The sequence below is a fragment of the Carassius carassius genome, chromosome 5 (genome assembly GCF_963082965.1).
Source record: "Carassius carassius chromosome 5, fCarCar2.1, whole genome shotgun sequence".
NCBI classification, from domain to species: Eukaryota; Metazoa; Chordata; class Actinopteri; order Cypriniformes; family Cyprinidae; genus Carassius; species Carassius carassius.
The window spans coordinates 28,344,010-28,364,748 of NC_081759.1; the positions used below are offsets into that span (position 1 = coordinate 28,344,010).

The following is a 20,739-nucleotide window of genomic DNA, read 5'->3' on the forward strand; positions in this document are numbered from 1 at the left end:
AGGATTTGCTTTGCTGAGTGTCTCCTGTGGATCTTTGCTCATAAATTCACCTATTGGGAGCATACATACCCTTTTTTTTGAAGGCTGGGATTTAAATAGCAGCGATATTACGTGGTTTTAGGGAAAGCACTTCCAGTTAGCGCTGGTGTGGGGCTCAAGATCACTGAGACTGCAGATTTACTCTGACCCTTAAACACTAGACTCTGAGTCAGCAATTCAAAACCCTCACACCTTTATTTTGGACTCAAGATTTAAAAAAATAAAATCAAAAAACACTTTGAAGGTCTTTTAATGATGCCCAGTTTGACTGTTTTATGAACTTCATTGCTTTTACTTAATAATCTAAAGCACTTTTTTTTTCTTATTTTATATAGACCTCTTGTGAACTGCGACCCTGAGTAATAATTGGTTCCCATTTTTGCCATTGTGTTAAAAAAAAAAAAAATGGATTTTCAAGGTGAATGTAGAGTGGTCACAGATCAAGCCTAATCCTGGACTGAAGTTTACTCTTGATGATTCTGCATTCATATTAGTATGTTTTTTGTCCTCTATTAGTATGTTTTTGGACCTCTTGTACAGTCTGAAGTTTGAGTAACATGGACCTTAATTCACCTTTTTTTCCATTGCCGTCTTCATGTGACTGGATTGGAATGACACGATTTGCCTCTTCTACTTCTACTTTCTCCATGCTCTGTTAAATTGTTCGGGACAAATCCATGATGTATAATGATACAAGGATTCATCGAACGTGTAGATTGTATATATATATATATATATTACCTTATTTTTTTCTCTTAAACCACAAAGCTTCTGATGTGAAGAACATTATTCCTAAACATATTTTGCTTGACATGCCACTTCCTTTTTCTATCCAGCTAAGGTAGAAAAGCTGAAGTACCAAAGTAGTGCAATGTGGCTGATGAGGGTTCAACACCAGGTGTACATATTTTGATGACGGGTTGGGGTTGAGTATGTCAGATTCAACTCAAATACTTGACAGATAGCCCATATGCCAAATCTTTGATTATTAGACAACACTTTTGTTCAAGATCCTCCTCATTCTGTGTTTTTGCTGCTTTTCTACCAGGCTGAAAAAAACTGAAGGAATCCCTATTCCCATTTACTGGAAGTGTAATATTTTCCTTTCATATAGAGATTTCCAGCAAACTGCTTGAAAACTCTTGAATTAGCAACTAGTCCAGATGTTGATACAGCCATCTCTGTGTGTTATACTTGTAAGAATGCAATTTTTCTTCGAGCTAATTTGTTGATGGATAACTGTGATGGTTATCATAATGGTTAAAAGATTTGAGGCCCTTTAAGAGTGCCACAAAACATTCTGTTCAGTGGAAGTGTTTGTAGAAGTAGAACTTCTTTGGATTTTACTTTTGTATTTTGATTTTCTCCTAAAAGTCTGAGTATGACAACTTGCGTATCTCTGTCCATTGTTGCATTGTGTTAAAGCCAGATTTTGGATTACTGGTGAAAAAAGAAAAGAAGAAGCCCTGATTAGTTGTGATGGTGCAACATTGAGTCATTTAAACAATCAAAATGTGTGAAAGTGCGCCTCATGGCACCTGACCTGCTGAGTTTACTAATAAACTTTGCCTAGAAACTGCTTAGTAAACATTAGTCAAAATTCTGGGTTGTATGTGACAGTTTTGAAAATTCTGATCTGTTTATTTTCCAATATAAACTCACATGAAATTTCTCACACTTTTAAATACTGTAACTGTAACATGAATTAATCAGGATGATTGAGATGAAATTCTCTACAGACTCTATGATGTAATTTTAAGTTCAGAAAAAAAACTATATTTAGCAAAAGGTTTACCCAAATCAGTTGTACCCTCTGAATGCAAGTTAGATGAAGGGTCAGTCCAATATAATTCAACAACTCTTGATCTTTGTAAATGAATGTTCTGCTACCCTCTTGTGGCCATAAGTTAATCAGAACGTGTGTTTATTAAATGTATGAGCGCATGAAAGAATGTTTTCAAAAATCAGCTTGAACAGCCCAGTTACATGACTGAAAATATTCATTAAAGAGAAAAACTTCATAGATATTTGATTTTTGTATCTGGGCTAGTTTGTGGGAGAAGGTATACACTCTTAACCACTGACACACACACACACACACACACAACTACCACTTTGTTTCATCCATTTCCTGGTGCCTTTAGTTTCTATTAATTAACAGAGCAGCTATCTCTCTGCTGTGAGTAGTTGGTCTAATTTCCTTTCATGTTGGGAAAAAAAACAACCTTTGAGAGAAAAAAGGTTGTAAGGTGGCATCGGAAATACGTAAATGTGACTCACTTGGTATTGTTTGTACCTCTCAAATGAAGGACATTTCAGAATCACTGTAGTGGTGGCCTGGTGTGTGTTAGTGCAAAACACACTGCCTTTTAGCTGACTGTCATCTAACCTGTTGTTTCTTTCGTATATGAACAAAAGAAAAAAGTCTTGGTGCTTAGTCTCTTGCTTCTTATTTAAGCTTCTTTTTTTATGGTGTTAGGCTTGTATAATAGCATGCATGACCCAAGATCTATACAGGGAGGCTTTTGCTGGTTTCGATATTCAGAATATGAGTCTGATTGAAAATATGTATTTAATTATAATGGAAAAAATAAAATGATCTTGTGATGATGGAGGGTCAGGAGGGCTTTAAATAAATGAGAAGAAACAATTCATCAATTTTGTTACATGCATAATGTTCTCAATTTTTGTGTTTCTTAGTGAGCTTATTTTAGACATGCTTTATATTGTGTAGACTGAATATTTTGTCATTAATACTGGTTATATACTACAGTTCAAATGTTTGGGGTTGATAAGACATACATTCTTTTTTTGCTCACCAAATATTTATTTGTTCATAACCAATAATATTGTGGAATATTCCAATTTATATTTATCTGTCTAAATAGATGATGCCACTGTGTATTTTTAAACCTACTGTTGTATTCAAAAAGAGGTCATGAAAACAGACGTCTCAGATTATTATTATATTATTATTATTATATCATATTTATAATCAGGGGCGCTGGACTGGGGGTAAAACCAGTACTGATTACCAGGGCCCCAAAGGAAGAGAGGGCCCTTGAAAAGTCTGGAATATATATTTTCAAGGGGAGGGGGGGCCATTAGGACTGCCTATGCACAGGGCCCGGGATCTTGTGCAGCGCCCCTGTTTATAATAATCACATATGAGGTTATAAAGTGTATAAAATGAAAAGTTGTAAGTTTACTCTTTTTTTTTTTTAAACTACATATGTTTTGGTTTGACATTGTTACACAGAATTAGAAAAACTTCAACCTCAGAATGATTAAAGTCCATTTTTATTTTTAAAAAGATTTTTTAATTTGAAAAAGCTTGCATTCGGGGAATAAAAATGCCTTCTAATATATCTTTTGAAAAAGGATCACAATCTTTCAACTGTACCACTAGTGTACAGTAACAAAGCTATTGTTTTGTTTTTTCCTTGTCTGTAGTCAATGTTGAACCAAAATATAGGTTTTATCACCATTTTCCTGTCATGGAACCAAAAGTCTCAGAATCTGAGCACAGTCTGTATTTCAATCAGGAGAGCCCAGATGGGGCTGAACTAATGTGAATTATTCCTGTTAATCCTTATCTTGTCAAATGCATTCATTTTAATTTGTTTTATTTTATATGAAAAACTAATCAAGAGCATTAAGACCTGTGCCTGTGTGCAAACAGCTGGTTGCTCAAGTCACTGGCAGTTGGCACGGGACATGCGCAGGATCTTTAGTTACAGTAATTCTGCAGTTCAAATATACTGCAGGGTTTGTGGCAGCACTGCTCCACAATGCCTCTCTTCCTTATCGGCTCGGCATGATCTTTAAATGCAAAGTCGGTCACCTCAGTTTCCTGGGCAGACTTTGGAGGAAGGAAACCTGGAAAAACACAACAATGGGGAAAATCCTGACATTAGTCTAGTCTTATATAAAAGGCAAAATTGCTGCTATTCTTTGAAGTTCCCCATTCAGTTGGATAAAGAATAAAATGAAGACAATCATTGCTACAGAGGTTAAATCCTTTTGAATTTTCCCCAAAATATCATTTCTAAACTTGATGAGATACCATAAATGTGTTTTTAAAAGTTGTTTTACACATTATACATATTTTATACAAATACACTACCATTCATATGTTTGGTGTGAAAGTTATTTTTTTTAATTTATCAAAAGTGACAGTAATGGCATTTCTATTTTTTTAAAAATTAATGTGTTTTTTTTTATTTTATTTTTTTTTTTTTTTTTACTTTCCACTTATCAAAGAATCCTGGAAAAGTATTCAGTTACTACAAAAATATCTACTTAGTCTAACATTGATAATAAGAAATTTTACTTTAGCACCACATCAGCATATTAGAACAACTGGTAAAAAATATTATTATTTCAGTGTTATCTTCTTCATGCAATGTATTTGCATTTAAAAGGCACACAAAACGTACTATGTACACTACACAATATTAAATACATTAATTACAGGATGGGTGGAATGTCTTTGCAGTATCCAGAGTATGTGAAAGTGAAAGTGACGTGACATTCAGCCAAGTATGGTGACCCATACTCAGAATTTGTGCTCTGCATTTAACCCATCCGAAATGCACACACACAGAGCAGTGAACACACACACACACACACACACTGTGAGCACACACCCGGAGCAGTGGGCAGCCATTTATGCTGCGGCGCCCGGGGAGCAGTTGGGGGTTCGATGCCTTGCTCAAGGGCACCTAAGTCGTGGTATTGAAGGTGGAGAGAGAACTGTACATGCACTCCCCCCACCCACAATTCCTGCCGGCCCGGGACTTGAACTCACAACCTTTCGATTGGGAGTCCGACTCTCTAACCATTAGGCCACGACTTCCCCTCAGTATTATTAGTTTCCTAGCATCTCTTCCCATATTTCCATACTTTTCAAAGATTCTCTACATAGTCTTCCTTACCCAGAAGAGGGTCAACAACATCTCTTTTGGGGTTATAGAAGAAGCCTGTAGGACCACAGACCAGGTAGAGGGCATCGACCAGATGGGATCCACACAGGTGCTGCGTGGCCCCTGCATTAGCATTCACACTGGAGACGGCCAACAGGAACAACAGAGCACCAGCCTGGAGCCACACTGCCATGGTCACGCTGGCAGAAAGACGCATGTTTACATGCAGCACCAGTTACAATAGAACTATCTGTTCATTTAGCATCCTGCCGGTCACATACCTGTTCTTGAAGTGGAGGATAAGGAATAGCAGAGATGGTAGACGAGAGAAGGTTTGGGACGAACAGTGTGTGCTTCTCACTTTTATACATATGCAGGTTCTACAGTCTTTGTCAGCAGAAAACGAATCTTGTGCGCAAACACACTTTAACACTTTTAAGTGACTGTCCAATTACACATGCCACATTAGCTGTGTTTGCCAAACTAATTCACATTAACTCCTGAGTGCTACTACGCTCACCAAAGACAAACACATTCTGGTGCTCACGCAGGTCTAGTAGCCTGAACTGACGAGCTCAAGTGGGTTTTGGTTAATTGTTAATAATTGTTGAGAGTAGAAGTTTCCACAGAACGACCTGATCATAGATCTGCTGGAAGGTGACAGCTGGTGACTTTTCTTTGTAAAGATTGTGAGTGAAACGGCAGGATGTCTTATTCTAGAGATAATGGGATTAGATGTCTCATTAGTAGTGTAATATTTGTGACATCATACTTTACATGTAACCATTCCATTTAGAACCATATCAGACTGAAGAACCCTTTGCGCTTAAAGGGTTATTTCACCCAAAAATGTCTCATGTCGTTCCAAAGCCGTAAGACCTCCGTTCAAATGTATTTTCGATGCTTCAAAATATTCTAACTGACCCTCTGATGTCACATGGACTACTTTGATGATGTTTTTATTACCTTTCTGGACATGGACAGTATACTGTACACACGGTTTCAATGGAGGGACTGAGAGCTCTCGGACTAAATCTAAAATACCTTGAACTGTGTTCCGAAGATAAACGGAGGTCTCACGGGTTTGGAACGACATGAGGGTGAGTTATTAATGACATAATTTTCATTTTTTGGTGAACTAACCCTTTAAATTATTCTTTGTTTTTGGTCCTTATTGCCACTTCTTTGTTTTTCCAAGTCTGTAACTGTTAAAGCCACCTCATAAAACAATATTTTATATTTAGCACTAAATGAGCATGTGAAGCTGGATTACTGAAATATATCTGAACAAATGTTAGTGCTGAACTTTACGTACTGAAGGTATATAAATCCATGATAACAGAGAAAAATACAGATTTATGTGGGAAATGGAGTGCTTTTTATTGCATTACAAGTATGTATTCTACATCCCTGAATGAAGTCACTGAAAGACTAAAAGTCACTTTTTAGGATTACAAGCACCATTTTTGAAGAGCTCACCTCTGAAGACATGCAATTTACTGTATCATCTAGAAATTAAGGTAAGAAGACATAAAACCAAAAATTACAATTAGAATTACAACATCTCTGACACAAACATCAAATAAATACACAACTACAAAATATTAAGAAATTAAATAAAAATGATTATACATATACATAGTTTTATACATATCATACATTATATTTCGTATGTTTGATTACTGCTTTTTGCATAGGCAGTGCATTAGTACATCTAGAAATGGTTAAGTCTTACCCACCCAAATCTTTGGTTGGCATGCATCATAAAATTACATGCATACATCCCTTCTATCTTAACTGTTTTATGATGTTGCCTCTGCACCACAATTTTGCAAGTAGATGATGCATATAAACATTAGCATTGGATGGTTTATGAAGAAAAGACTTCTTAAGATTTCTTGGTCACATTATACTCTTGCAGCCATTTTTTTTATTTAAATTAATTGTGTTAAGAGGAATTATTTAAATGGTTTGTTACCAAGAAGCATCATGGGCAGAAGTCAGTTGTTAGTAATCTTAATTATCCATTTAGTTTTTTTCTATCTCATTGTTGCAACAATACTGTACCTACAACGGACACCCCAGAATATATGTTGTAACATTGTTTTCATAATGCATACGATAGGGTCTAAACATTAGTCAGCCTCACAAATAATAACTTTATCATGTTATAAAAACATTCATCCCATTTCTATTAATATAAGGCATAAAAACCTCATGCAGATCAATTCTTCAGTTAGTAAATTAGTAAATAATCAGTTATATACAAGCATTATATAATCTTACATATCCTTCATATTTAAAAACTCATTGTGTGTCATTTGATTTGACTTTGTTATATGTTAGACCACCCTGTGTCTTACATCTTCCACACAGCCGCAGCTTTTTTCTGTCTGTCCTCCATCATTCAGCAGAAAAGAAGAGGCATCTAGAGATAAAACACACTGATATAGCAACAGTTGGCACAACAAGACAGATGTTTTACCTGTGTGCTTTGCTTTTTTTACTTATTTTACTTCATTAATAAGTGTGTTCATTCTCTTCACATACAGTATGTGACTTTTGAGCACAAATCCATTCTTAAGTCGCTGGGGTATATTTTTAGCAATAGCCAAAAATACATTGTATGGGTCAAAATTATCTATTTTTCTTTTACGCCAAAAATTATTAGGGTATTAATATGTTCCATGAAGATATTTTGTATATTTCCTACCGAAAATATATCAAAACATAATTTTTGATTAGTAATATGCTTTGCTAAGAATACATTTGGACAACTTCAAAGGTGATTTTCTCAGTATTTTTTTTTCACCCTCGGATTCCAGATATTCAAATAGTTGTATCTCTGCAAAATATTGTCCGATCCTAAAAAACCATACATCACTGGAAAGATTATTTATCAGGCTTTCAGATGGTATATAAACCTCAATTTAAAAAAAACTGACACTTAAGACTGGTTTTGTGGTCCAGGGTCACATATAAGAAACATGAAAGCCATTTGATCTCAAAGCTGTATTTCATTGGATTATAGATTTCTTTTTTAGTTTTAAGCCAACATAATATCAGCAGTAAACCATACAAAAAAGACAAATTAATTGTGAAGCAAATACAAGTAATTATTGTGTGCCTTGTTATCACTTTACTGATGTTATACTTACCCTTCATTTCAGAGATTTCTTTCTCTGCATTTCCATTTCCAGTTTGGGCTTGTTTTCTGTCCACCATGTCACTCCTCACTTGTCCTAGAGTCCTGAGGAGACACATGGTGTCAAATGCAGCTTCCCCTCCCTCTGACAGCAGCTCCAACACCTGTTTACACAAATCACAAACAAATGTATTAGTCATCACTCACTGACACCAGCATTCAGTTCTGGGAATGAGATATTAGTGCATATTTTTTATATATATTATATATTTTTATACCAGATATAACAATCTATAAAGAACTTAACACCCTTGACAAAAAGATAAATCAGATACATAGAATTCAAACGTTGAAATGTTTTCGATGTTTACAAACCTGCAAACATTTGTAGCTCTTAAGCTCACTCAGGTTTTCCTCCAAGAACAGCAGGTAGATGCTGAGGTCATCATAACGGCGAGTTGTAGGCTGCAAATCCAGCACGTGACCGAAAGCAGGCAACAGGTGGTATGGACGGAGGAACTGAGCACGCTGGTGCTGACAAGCAGGTTGGAAGGAAGCGTAAACCACAGCCGGTACTAGCAGTAAATACACCACCAGATTCATGCAACTTAGCAGGTGGAAAACACCCACCGCCACCAGCTTACACTGAACTGCATCTGGCACCGCACTCTCATTTACTAATATACCTGGAGACAAACACAATTCAGAAAAAAGAAACATCAAAAAATTATTAGATGCACACTCTCACATCTTAATATTCATTTTTGAAGTGTATCACATGTACTGAAACACATTATCTAGCACAGACCTCTGCGAAGGTTACAGGAGAACTGATCACTGGGCAGAGGTGGAAAGAGTACAAAAATATTCTACTCAAGTAAAAGTACCATTACATTAATGAAATTTTACTTAAGTACAAGTAAAAGTACCAGTCTAAAAATCTACTCAAGTAAAAGTAAAAAGTAGCTCATTTAAAATTTACTCAGAGTAAAAATTACTTAGTTACATTTTAACAGTGGAAGGGAGTCAAAAATGGGACAGGCCTAGGGGTGTCAAACTCAGTTCCTGGAGGGCCACAGTCCTGCACAGTTTAGATATAACCCTAATTAAACACACCTGATCCAGCTCATCTAATCATTTAGGTTTATTTGAAAACTACATGATATGTGTGCTGGAGCAGGGTTAGAACTAAACTCTGCAGGGCTACGGCCCTCCAGGAACTGAGTTTGACACCCCTGGGATAGGTCTATTAATCTCAAACTAGTTGTTTTTAATTAAAGGAATCAATAATTTAGAATAATAAAACATTTGGGCTGTTACCAGGCAAATCAGTATCAACAAACTCATCTTTTAATGCAGAGGAAATGCAGAAGATTCATTGGAAGTGGCATTTAGATGTATTACACTGTTTAGTGCAGGACAAGAATGCATTTAACCTGCAGTTACAAATGCATGAATAATGTTTTGATATACACGACATAAAATGTTGAATACTCATTTGAAATGATAAGAAATTAATTATTTTAAAAAATCAAAAGATACTTTAAATGTGAAATTAAAATGGCCAGTATGTGTCAGCAAGTCACTGTTAATAAGTGAGTCATTGCGATTGAACCGAATCATTTAAACGGTTGATTCATTCAGGAACGAATCACTGTCACGTTGCTCAGAGACGCAAAACTGTGCTTTGGTGGCTGTGTTTGGAATTATTTTCTGTTGTAGAAATAGAGCTAAAAAGGCAATATGGTGTCTAAAACGCAAGTCTCTTAATTAACTTGTTTACTGAACTGTTATATATATGTATGTATATATTCATGATGATTTTTGGAGGAAAAGATGGCATTCTTTGTGTGATTTTGATTTAATACATGAAATTATATAAATATGTGAATTTTCTGCCCCTATATCTTCAATTTTGTGATCATGCTAAATGCATTTTAGGAGACTGAATCACACAGTGAAAGAACGCACTATAAATGCGCGTGCACATCATTAAAACAAAAATAGCACACTCCTCACCACTGTCTTTTTGGCTAATTTGTGCAAAACCTCTTGCTAAAATGTCAAAGCTTCATTTTAACCACCAATGCAACGATGCAATTATTTAGCTTACCTCTACATTCTTGCGAAGGGTTGATGTCTTGTCGAGATTTTATAAGCTGCTAGTTTGGTCTTCCTAGGCAAGTACAGCTTACACTGCATAATAGAGCATACATATGGCCAGGGGTTCACTTCATTTCCTTCGAGTTCAACTTCAGAATGTGACGGGGTTTCGTTTTCTGCGGTGTCTGCACCACTAACGCCTGTTTTGTCCGTCTGCATCTTTCTTGTGATTTTAGCGCCAGTTTGCCCTCCTGCCCATTATTTACTGCCGTAGTTTCTAGGGAGCGATTTTTTTTTTCTTTTTTACTCAGTAATTAATGTGTTTTAAAATGTAGCGAAGTACAATACTTCAAACAAAATATACTTAAGTAAAAGTAAAATTACAGATTTAAAAAATTACTTTAAAAAGTATTAGTACACAAAAAAGCTACTCAATTACAGTAACGCGAGTAAATGTAATTCGTTACTTTCCACCTCTGTCACTGGGTGACACCCAAAAGATGTAGTAGGTCAGATAAAAGCAGGCCAGCAGTAAAGTGAGGAATGTTAAAACCCGACAAAGCAGATATTTTGCAGCCAAAGCCCAAGATGAACGCTTTGTCTTTAAGTACTGCTCTACAAGAGGGTACTTAAAACAAGCTTCAGTCATTTCAAGACCACTGAGAGAGAGAGAGAGAGAGAGAGAGAGAGAGAGAGAGAATAGAGGGGTTTAAGATTAAGGTTAAGATCAGCAGAATCAGAATATTAAAGATATTTAAATATTTGGGTTAAGGATGAGAAAGGAAATGAAATAGAAAGGAAGCTTAAATAGCAAAGAAGTCTGTTGTTCACAAGCATTCATATAGGAAAATTATTTTAATATTTTTTTTTATTTGAAAATTTTATTCAGCATTAAATTGATGCGTTGAAGTGACAGTATGAGAATGTATAAAGTTACAAAATATTTGTATTTCAAATGAATAAATAAATGCTGTTCTTTTGAACTTTCTTTTTTTTGAACTTTCTAAAGAATATTAGAATGATTTATGAAAGATCATGTGTCACTGAAGACTGGAGTAACAGCTGCTGAAAATTCAGTTTTGCCATTACATAAATAAATTACATTTAAAAATACGGTAAAATAGAAAAACATTACTTCCATTACATTTGTAATGTTTAATATTCCTGTTTTACATTATTTTTGATCAAACGAATGCAGCCTTGGTGATAATACAACACTTCTTTTTAAACCTCAACATTTTTTTTTACTGATACAGATTTACTGAGTCTCAGTCTGGACCTGAGTTGATCTTGAAGCAAACTGACTGTTTGGAGTGTTTAAATATTCTGCAGGAATTCAAGCCTTTGTTTATCTCACAATTCAAAACTTCAGGTTGCCATCGCAGCTAGATTTTTGAAGATGTTCAGTTCACTACACCTGTGTGGGTCTTCTACAATGTCTTTGTCGTGTTTGGTTGTGAGGCTCTTGGTGAGGCGGATGGCACGGTTGTAGCAACGGTCAAGTTCCTCCATGATAAAACTGAGGTCAGAAGATAGGGAAGGGGCAGCCGTGAAGCGCCAGAAGAGAGCAGGAATATACATGAGAGTTGCAACCAGCAGAAGGATATACGGAAAGAACTGCAAGTAAAGAGACAGAGAATAAGACCAAAACAAAGCAACAAAGAACCTCTTTGGATACATCACTGTTGTTCATCATTACCTTGTGTAGATTAAGGGGGGCGCTATCAGCTCCATTTTCTGAAGGGTGATGCTCTACTGCAGCCCAGCAGAAGGAGTCCACATATGCAGCCTGTCTCAATGTGAAGTTAGTGGGTGGAAAACATGTGATCTGAGTACCTAAGAGAGAGGAAATTACACAACAACTTGAAATTTTACTTATAGCTTAAGTCATAAGTTACTTATTAAGTCTTAAGTCATGTGTAGAAATGAGATTAATCTCATCCAAAAAATGCTCAACTATGCTACTTAAGACAGAAATACAAGGTGCTTTTTGCATGTTTTTATGAGCAAAAGATATTCCTGTGTATTATGTCGGTGTGCTTTATGATAATTATGTCCATTTATAAATGACTTTCAAACACTCATCTTAAATTCATCATGAAACCCAGGAGAATTGCTTGCTTCATACTTGACAGACTACTAATGTACCTAAATGTCTGTGAATTATTGACAAAAGTAGCACAAAAGAAGATATATTGTAGAATATTAGTAACCAAACAATATTGGAGCCCACTGAGTTCCATTGTATGGAGAAGAAAAAAAACTTAGACGTTTCTCAATATATCTTCTTTTACATTCTGCAGATAAATTAAAGTAAGTTTTGGAATGACACAAGAGTGATTAAATGACAGTATACAGTATATGTGTGAGGGAACTTTAACAACTCAGAGTGTTACTGATTTTAATATTATAATAACAGTAATCATTTTATTATAAATAGTCATTAGTTTTTGCATTTATTTTATTAAAAACGTATAACGATAGAGCCTAACCATGAAGACAACCATATTATATGGATAATGTTGCAACTTTTAACCAACAACCTACAGATAAAATAAATTCTGAATTAAATAGCATCAAAGATAGTAAAAAAATAAAAGCTAACAATTTTTGGTTCACAGAACATTCTTATTTGGTTCCCAAATAAATAACAAACTGGAAACCATATCAGAACGTTCTGTGTTTGTTGGGATTATGCTCTTTTCCTGTTTTTGTATAACAACTCTTTTGATCAGAGGAAGACAGATCTTTGCTAAGAGTAACAATCTGGTTTAGTTGTGATTGAAGTCAAGAAGTGTGTCATTTCTGCCTCCGACTCCTTTCCACCGAAACAGAGAACACGCCCTCAACTACACCGGCTGAAATAAAAATAAACCAAAGATAGCTACAATGGTCTAAATATATATAAGTGTATTTTATCCTTACGATGTTAACAGTTCGCATGCTTTTACATTGCTGATGCGTGTCATTATGTTTTGTTTTGTGAACGCGCACGTCGCTCCTGAAGCATCTTCAGCAGTGACGCGCCCATTCTGGATTTTACACACAAAACCGATTAGCGTTTGGCATCAGTCTTTGTAACATTAAAAAAATGACATTAAGTTGCAATAGGCTATAACCGAGAGATGCGCTTCGTGATTATCCGTTTGAAACTGGTATCTCCACAGGTTTAAGCCTCTTCGTCTCTATCAAATTTCAAATTATATACTACTGACCCACAGAGACTTCTTGTGCAAAGGCGAGTGAGATGAGTAACAAAGGAAGCCCAACCGCGATAAAAGTGACCAGTTTGTCTGTTGCCAGTTCCAGACGCAGGCCTTTATACTTAGAGTCACTCTGCTCTTTCAATAAAAAATCAGAAAACACATATTCGGTGGCAACGCGTGCTATTGCCATTATTGAGATTAAATGTAGCTACAATAAGTGTCAAGTGCACCGCTAGTTCCGGTGGGCAGGGTCTCGTGCAGGATTCACCATCCAATAACAACACCAGAGGGAACTGTAGAAACCTTATCCAGTTGTCCAAAAAACAGCATCAAATCTTCTGTACGTTTTTAAAAAGCTCGTTACACACTTACCTACATAGTGTGTTTTAATGAGACATAAAATCAAGTGTGAAGTCTGATACAAGTGTGATTTCATGAGACAAAGAAAACAGACCTTTGACAAACACATTTGCTATTAAATAAAGACAGCAATAAAGTAAGAGGGATAACTACTAGGCTAGTGGTAAACTAAAATAATAATAATACAATGTTTTGATTAAGCCCATACACTTGTAATTTTGTATTAACCTATTTAAACGTGTACATGATATTTATTTGGGAGATGTTGAGTAGGCTATTGGTACAACTCTTTAATTTTTATGCAAGCATCATTTTTTGCCACTTCATGTAAATGGTGCAAAGCCATGTGAAATGATTAAATCATACCTCATTATTCTTATTATTTGAATAAAAGACTGCATGGAAAAAGTCTATTTGACTATGCATTAATTTAAAACTAAATTTAAATTTTTTTAAATAAACGCAATGTTGAAGTTATTATGAATACATTTTCTTTATCTGTAATTGGTAAATTTCCCTGACTTTGCAGAGAGATAGAGGTGCTGGTTGTAATCCTCAGATAGTGAAGATACGTCACACGGAGACTCCATGCAGCTTTCACAAGACCGTGATCTGGCTTCCCACAACTCTCTTTCTGTATGTGACACTGACTCTGCCATCCAATTTTCTCGGGATCATCACTATTTCTTATTGAAACAAACACGTGAACAAAAGCTATTGCAGCACTAAACAGTAAAGAAATGCAGTTCATTTGCCATTCATCCTTGTGCATTTAGCATTTATTCAGTGGTCCTGTGTTTATCATTTTAGTAGCGTGAACTAACCGTTCAATAACGTGGTTATATGGATATATAAATGTTACATTGCACTTTTTGATGGATTCATTTAGTTAACTTTTCCTGGAAATAAGAACTCTTAGTTATTTTTTCCTTCTTTACATTCAATGATCTTTAAGTCTTACTGTGGAATTGCAGATTTGTTTTTAAAGGCCTCTGTTGTCCACACTGATTTGGGATTATCTTGTTTTTCAAACAGACCTCAAAAATGGATTTCGGTGAAAGCTCAGTTTTATTGACTTAAGTGAAGAAACAAGTTGCAAAAGACAAAAAAGAAATGAAGAAAGAAACTGCAGACTTTTTCTGAAGAAAGAAACATGGATACAGGAAATATATTTTATTTAAATGCTCTTTTTATTAGTGTATGTCGCCACCTTTGGCAGTTTGTATATCATATGTTTTTTTTTAATCGTGGAACAGGTCGAAGAAGGAGTGGTCATCTGGTGCTTCCTCAAATGCCACCCCCTCACAGTAAGCCGGGGGCACAAAGACTTGCAGGTCATCAACTTCTGTTTCAACACCGAAGAAACTGAAGCAGAAAATAACTCAGTTTAATGACTGATTTGTAAAACTGCAGGATACAATAACATTTTTCGGAGAAACATTAATTTAGTCTCTGCTGTACCTGAAGTGAAGGTCCTTCTTCTCACCATGGTAGGAGCCAGAGACTGGCAAACAGCCACAGGAAGTGGTTGACATAGAGTAGTGAGCTGAAAACGAAATTGGAACCCACCAAAAAAATAAACATGATATTCTGAAACAGTAAAATATTAAAAATCATGATTATTAAAAACAATAAAATAACCAAAAAGTAAAAACAAAAAGGTATTGACCATGAAGTTCAGGCAACTTTCCATTCCACACGCGAACTCTGAGTCCCTGCTCTGTGATGGAGGGGCTGGCCATGTAAATCTCAGACTCGTGAGTGGCATCGGGTGGAATCTCCATCAGGTGCTTACGGAACTGCAGAGTCTCCTTCTTGCAACTCTCGTTTTTACTGTCTATTTCATAAAGTACACCCTGTGTGGAAATAAAGAGCTTAAATATGTATTGCTGAAAAGAGCTACAAAAACAAAAACCTTTGAATCACAAGCTGAAAGAGGAAGAGGAATAGAGAGTGTCAGATTTGCTGATTAAACCTACCTCTTCAAAATGTATGAGAACGTCCATATGAGAAGTTTTGTTCGCGTGAGCAGTGTCCTCCACAAAACGAAATTTATTCGCTTTGGAGTCATAACTGAACTCTCCAGATTCAAGGTCATGACCCCCTGTTGAAACCTGAATATGCATTTTGCATGTAAAACAAAAGAGAACAGTATAAATGTTCAACAAAAATCCTATTTATTTAACTCTACAATAGGTTTTTGGCAATGATGCCATGCAAAATGGCATCAAAGGGAATATGACCACTGTAGATGCCTTAAAATGAGTGTTTGTATTATTTAGAAAGACTTCTACAATCTCTGAATTATAGTGTTTCAGAAATGGTGAGAAAATGAAGGCTCATGCATGTAATTGTATGACACAGCATTTTTAAAGGCTCTTATTTTAAAGGTTCTCTCATTACAGAGCCAAACTGTACACTAACTGCAAGCTATAAATATTAAACCTTTTTGTACACTCACCACTTTCATTGTTCCACTGGTCAGTGGTGGTGCATCTAAAAGAAATATTAAAAGTAAAATGTGTTTACATCAGCTACAGCTTCAGAGAACGTTAAGATAAAAAAAAACTCCAGTAATGTTAAAATCAGTAATATTATAGAAACTGATTCATCTTTTACTGTAAAGACAAAAAAGCACTTACGGCATGGTTGGCGATGAGACGAAGCCCAGGCGACAGCACACAGGCACGAGAAAACCACACAGAGCAGCTTGACTGTATGCATCATTGCCTTCTTAACTTTCTTAAGGTCCAGACACATCCACATCAGAGAGTGCGCTTTTTATATAACCCCTGGACCCCATAAAAATGCCCCCTCCCTTCAATCTCCTGGACATCCAGCAGTGGAAAAAAACAAAAGATGTTTCGAAATCACCTTCTCTTGTAAGTGCAAATGAGAAAGCTGGCCAGAATTGGCACAAATGACTATTCACAAGAAAAACAAGGTCAAAAATCTTGAATTTATACAAACAATCCCCCCCGTCCGGCCTCTGATCAGCACTCAGCGGTGCTGGCTCCATACTGGTGGACCATAAGTTCAGAGACATTTGGTGTCGCTTCACATGATTTTAGTTCATGTAAGGTGAGGAATACACTGAGGATGCCCTGAATGAACTTCCCAATCAAGGAAAAAACAAAACAAAACAAAAATCAGTTCTACAGGTGTGAAAACAAAAACCCATCTGGTACTTTCTGTGTGCAATACTTAGAAGCGTTTTCATCTGATTTTTACATTTCAAGATTTGACCCCAACCACCTTTCAAACCACAGAACACGTACACAAGTAAAATATGCAAGTATGTAAAAACAGCAAAAGTAAAAATGTTAAAGAAAGCAAACAATGGCAGAAGTAAAGACTTTAAGTTCTTCATTATTTAAATTCTAAGGTTTCTTGTCTAGTTGTCAATTCTAAATAAATGTGAATTTGAAGAAAACATTCTGGTCAGTTGTTTTGTTACTTATGTGATTTCACTTATTTTTGTACCACTGGCAATCAAACAAAATGAACATAAACTTCAAATTTAAATATAGCTCTCGTCAAATCTTTACACCTGAGACATGAACAAACTCAACTGCATACCTAGTAACTTATAAGAATTTTGACTATAATTAATTGATTCTGTTTTCTTGTAAAGAGGACGCAAGAAATCCCCCTAAACATTTGTAGGCCACTTTCACTATTGCTGTTTTATGCCAGGGATTGTCAGGAATTGGTTCTGACATTTACCTTTAGATGGTAAAGATCCGGGTATGGAAAATGAGATCAGCTTTAAAGAAAAGCTTTGTGTATTTAGCTGATGCATGTTGCGAAATCTGCATCTTTCAATTTCCAATCTTTCTTCAATTTATAATCATTCTTTTCCAATAACTGTGATGATGTTTGGTACAAAATATTTCTAACTGTAAATTTTGTAAAGCAGATGTGTTTCTTAAACTGGCTTTCTTACAAATATAAAGCCTTAGCAAAATAATCTTTTCATTATAAATTTGGGATGAATAAATAATATGTGTGGCTGATGCATGTACAGACTATCAGAGCCCAGATGTTGAACTGCGGTCACCTTCATGGGCTCTGTTCTGGAGTCAATGCGGGATGCTTGTAACTGGCGAAACTTCGTTTATTTGCTTTCCCTGCTTGATGTCAGTCTTGTTTTCTAGGTAAAAGGGAACAATAAACCAAAGAATTTTAAATGCAAATCTAAATGACAGATTCAGACAGATTTACTATTTTCAGTTTTCCATATATCAATTCATTATTCATTCAATATTCTTTATTATAACATCAATTTATTCATAGATTCAGGACAATGTTTTAAAATAATCATATTGTTTAAGAACTGCACACAATTTGTCCTTTGTGGAGCATTTGAGGTACATTTGGTGAAGAAAATGTTCAAACTGCTAGTAAATTTAACAAACAATAAAGAGACAATGATAATGAATTAAAGTGAAATAGACAGAAACTGAAATAGTATTGTACTCCAATAATCTTTAATAAATCTTTAAACTCTGATGCCTGACTCATGGAATGGATTGGAAGTATGTCTCTGATTTGCATTCCTAATACAACTACATGCATCTGGATATTTTTATGTAAACTGAATTCATATTAAAGGTCTAGCAAAGGATCTGTTGGCCCATGCATAACCATCCCAAAACAATTTACAAAAAAAAGCTTGAGTTCAATTTGTGGTGTACCTTTAGGATTCCAGCATTGGATCAAGAATGCAGGATCAAGTATTGTTATATGCTCTCTCTCTCTCTCTCTCTCTCTCTCTCTCTCTCCTCTCTATATGCAAAATACGCAAGCTGTGTAGCGCCCCCAAAACTCCCGAGGGCCTTCTTACTCTCAAAGATGATTTAATTTTAGTTTCGTTTTTGAATTTGGCCAGTGGTTATGAAAATGTGAATGATAATTTCTTTTAATGCGGTGCGCTGTCGCCCATTCTGTGTAAAAATCAATCAAATCATGTAATGTGATTGTCATACGGTCTTGCTCGAGCCTAATAAATGAGTTGAAATTGTACAGAGCTGCGGTACAGAGACACTGCAGGGTTGCCAGGTTTTCACAACAAAACCCACCCAATTGCTATTCAAAACTAGCCCAATCACATTTCTAGGGGGGCGATTAAAAATCGCATTCCAGGGGGTAAAATACAAGTTTTTGGTGGGGTTCCCCTGATAGAATTCGGACTCCAGGGGTTAAATATCATGTTACCGGGGTCGCTTTAACCCAAGGACATGAAAAACAACCCGCATCAACAGTGAACAGTTCTCTCCCCACTGCTATTCTCTCTCTACACAAATGACTGCACCTCTAAAGACCCCTCTGTCAAACTGCTGAAGACACTACAGTCATCGGCCTAATTTAGGATAGTGATGAGTCTGCTTACAGACAATAGGTTGAGCAGCTGGTTGTCTGGTGCAGTCACAACAACCTGGAGCTGAACAAGCTCAAAACTAAAGAGATGATTGTAGACTTCAGGAGATAGCCCCTGCTCTCCCCCCACTCACCATCACATTCAGGTTCCTGGGAACCACCATCTCTCAGGACCTGAAGTAGGATAATCACAGTGACTCCATTGTGAAAAAGGCTCAGCAGAGGTTGTACTTCCTTTATCAGCTGAAAAAGTTCAACCTGCCACAGGCGCATATGACCCAGTTTTACTCTTATTGAGTGGGTTCTTTGTTCCTCTATAACTGTCTGGTTTGGGTCAGCCAGCAAATCAGATATAAGAAGACTGGAGCGGACTGTTAGGACAGCAGAAATGATCATTGGTGTCCACCTGCCCAATCTTCAGGATTTGTCCATCTCAAAAGTGAAGAAACGGGCAGCTAAGATCCTGAAAGACCCCTCTCACCCCGGACACAACCCCTCAAGCAAAACAAATCTGTACATAAATCTTCTGCTCCAGATTCATACACATTATTAGTTATTGTTAAGTCTTATTTAAATGTTTCTGTTCTAATGTCAGATATGTATGTATATATTTATATATGTATGCATGTCTGTACCAAGAGCTATGTGCACAAAATCATTCTGAAGCCTGAAGGTCTGACGCGAGACTACTCATACCCCAGCCCAAAGAAATCTAGGATCAGCACTGTTAACAGAGTTTGTCTGACTCTCTTATCCCTGTGTCTTTTTAGTTCATGTTCCGATAAGGAGAAATTGTGATACCAGATATAAAATCAGACATAATACCAGACAAATAAAAATATCATAGGAATCATAATATATGCCTAAAGGCCTATGAAGTGCATGTCTGATCTCATTTGATAGCCATTAAACTGTATTTCGACAATTTGACAGTAAAACTTAATGGCATAATGGCATAACCAAAATCTCTAAGGAATGTTTCCAGCACCTTGCTGAATCTATGCCATGAAGAAGAAAGGCAGTTCTGAAGGCAAAAGGGGGTCTGACCCCATACTAGCTACAGGTGTACCTAATAAAGTGGGCACTGAGTGTACAGTATGTTATGATAATAACCCAAACTTAACATAAATGCAGTTTAAACATCTGAGGATAAGGAAAAGAGAAGTCGAGAAAGAAAAAAGGGGAGAAAAACATTAGAGAGAGAGAGAGAGAGAGAAGTGTGATAAGTTTTAGCTGAGAAATGTAACAAAACTGGTGTGTCATAAGGAAAATTAATATACGCTACAGTATTGGATGAGTCACGACTGAGAATCACAGCAACCGGAAATAGAGACACTGCTGGAAAAATAGAAAAGAGGAAGAACTACTGGAACAATATCAGGAGGGAAGTTAATATCAAAAGTGTATTTATGAGTAATTATGACAAATTTTGTTTACATTGTAGCATGCTATGCAAATGCAAGGGTTTGCCTGCATTAAAATACATATACATATAAAATATATTATGTGTAAATATATATGGTATGTTACATCATGATGTATTCATGTATAAAAAATCATTTGATTCATATACAAACCTCCA

General features: G+C 36.0%; 3 protein-coding genes and 1 long non-coding RNA gene across 4 annotated transcripts; 1 reads left to right on the forward strand and 3 right to left on the reverse strand.

The window, feature by feature from the left end:
• Positions 1-1,759: 1,759 nt before the first annotated feature.
• LOC132140392 (uncharacterized) lies at positions 1,760-2,071 on the forward strand. The gene is made up of 2 exons (XR_009433791.1): positions 1,760-1,798; positions 1,829-2,071. It is a non-coding gene; the product is annotated as an uncharacterized LOC132140392 (long non-coding RNA).
• A 1,657-nt stretch (positions 2,072-3,728) lies between these two features.
• Positions 3,729-5,325, reverse strand: ins (preproinsulin). The gene is made up of 3 exons (XM_059549181.1): positions 5,246-5,325; positions 4,977-5,164; positions 3,729-3,918 (listed from the first exon to the last, which is right to left on the reverse strand). The coding sequence occupies exons 2-3, from the start codon at positions 5,155-5,157 to the stop codon at positions 3,770-3,772; spliced, it is 330 nt and encodes a 109-aa protein (XP_059405164.1). The 5' UTR covers positions 5,158-5,164; positions 5,246-5,325; the 3' UTR covers positions 3,729-3,769.
• Positions 5,326-6,325: 1,000 nt separating this feature from the next.
• LOC132140395 (pannexin-1-like) lies at positions 6,326-13,642 on the reverse strand. The gene is made up of 8 exons (XM_059549182.1): positions 13,428-13,642; positions 11,912-12,048; positions 11,630-11,829; positions 10,680-10,871; positions 8,918-8,946; positions 8,485-8,795; positions 8,123-8,273; positions 6,326-7,392 (listed from the first exon to the last, which is right to left on the reverse strand). The coding sequence occupies exons 1-8, from the start codon at positions 13,606-13,608 to the stop codon at positions 7,307-7,309; spliced, it is 1,287 nt and encodes a 428-aa protein (XP_059405165.1). The 5' UTR covers positions 13,609-13,642; the 3' UTR covers positions 6,326-7,306.
• Positions 13,643-14,947: 1,305 nt separating this feature from the next.
• On the reverse strand, positions 14,948-16,553 carry LOC132141156 (ependymin-1). Its single transcript, XM_059550437.1, has 6 exons — positions 16,421-16,553; positions 16,240-16,274; positions 15,758-15,892; positions 15,448-15,634; positions 15,240-15,324; positions 14,948-15,143 (listed from the first exon to the last, which is right to left on the reverse strand). Exons 1-6 carry the CDS (start codon positions 16,542-16,544, stop codon positions 15,020-15,022), a joined length of 690 nt encoding a protein of 229 aa, XP_059406420.1. The 5' UTR covers positions 16,545-16,553; the 3' UTR covers positions 14,948-15,019.
• Between the last annotated feature and the right edge of the window lie 4,186 nt (positions 16,554-20,739).

Excerpts from the sequence above, each read along its gene's own strand:
- ins (XM_059549181.1), bottom strand. The coding sequence starts at position 5,157 with ATGGCAGTGTGGCTCCAGGCTGGTGCTCTGTTGTTCCTGTTGGCCGTC. Across the intron at positions 3,919-4,976 it reads TGTTGTTGACCCTCTTCTGG|GTTTCCTTCCTCCAAAGTCT; the intron begins GTAAGGAAGACT and ends GTGTTTTTCCAG.
- LOC132140395 (XM_059549182.1), bottom strand. The coding sequence starts at position 13,608 with ATGGCAATAGCACGCGTTGCCACCGAATATGTGTTTTCTGATTTTTTA. Across the intron at positions 11,830-11,911 it reads CCCCCCTTAATCTACACAAG|TTCTTTCCGTATATCCTTCT; the intron begins GTAATGATGAAC and ends CTTTACTTGCAG. Across the intron at positions 8,274-8,484 it reads AGAGCTACAAATGTTTGCAG|GTGTTGGAGCTGCTGTCAGA; the intron begins GTTTGTAAACAT and ends TTGTGTAAACAG.
- LOC132141156 (XM_059550437.1), bottom strand. The coding sequence starts at position 16,544 with ATGTGGATGTGTCTGGACCTTAAGAAAGTTAAGAAGGCAATGATGCAT. Across the intron at positions 15,893-16,239 it reads CCAGTGGAACAATGAAAGTG|GTTTCAACAGGGGGTCATGA; the intron begins GTGAGTGTACAA and ends ATGCATATTCAG. Across the intron at positions 15,144-15,239 it reads AAGAAGGACCTTCACTTCAG|TTTCTTCGGTGTTGAAACAG; the intron begins GTACAGCAGAGA and ends TTTCTGCTTCAG.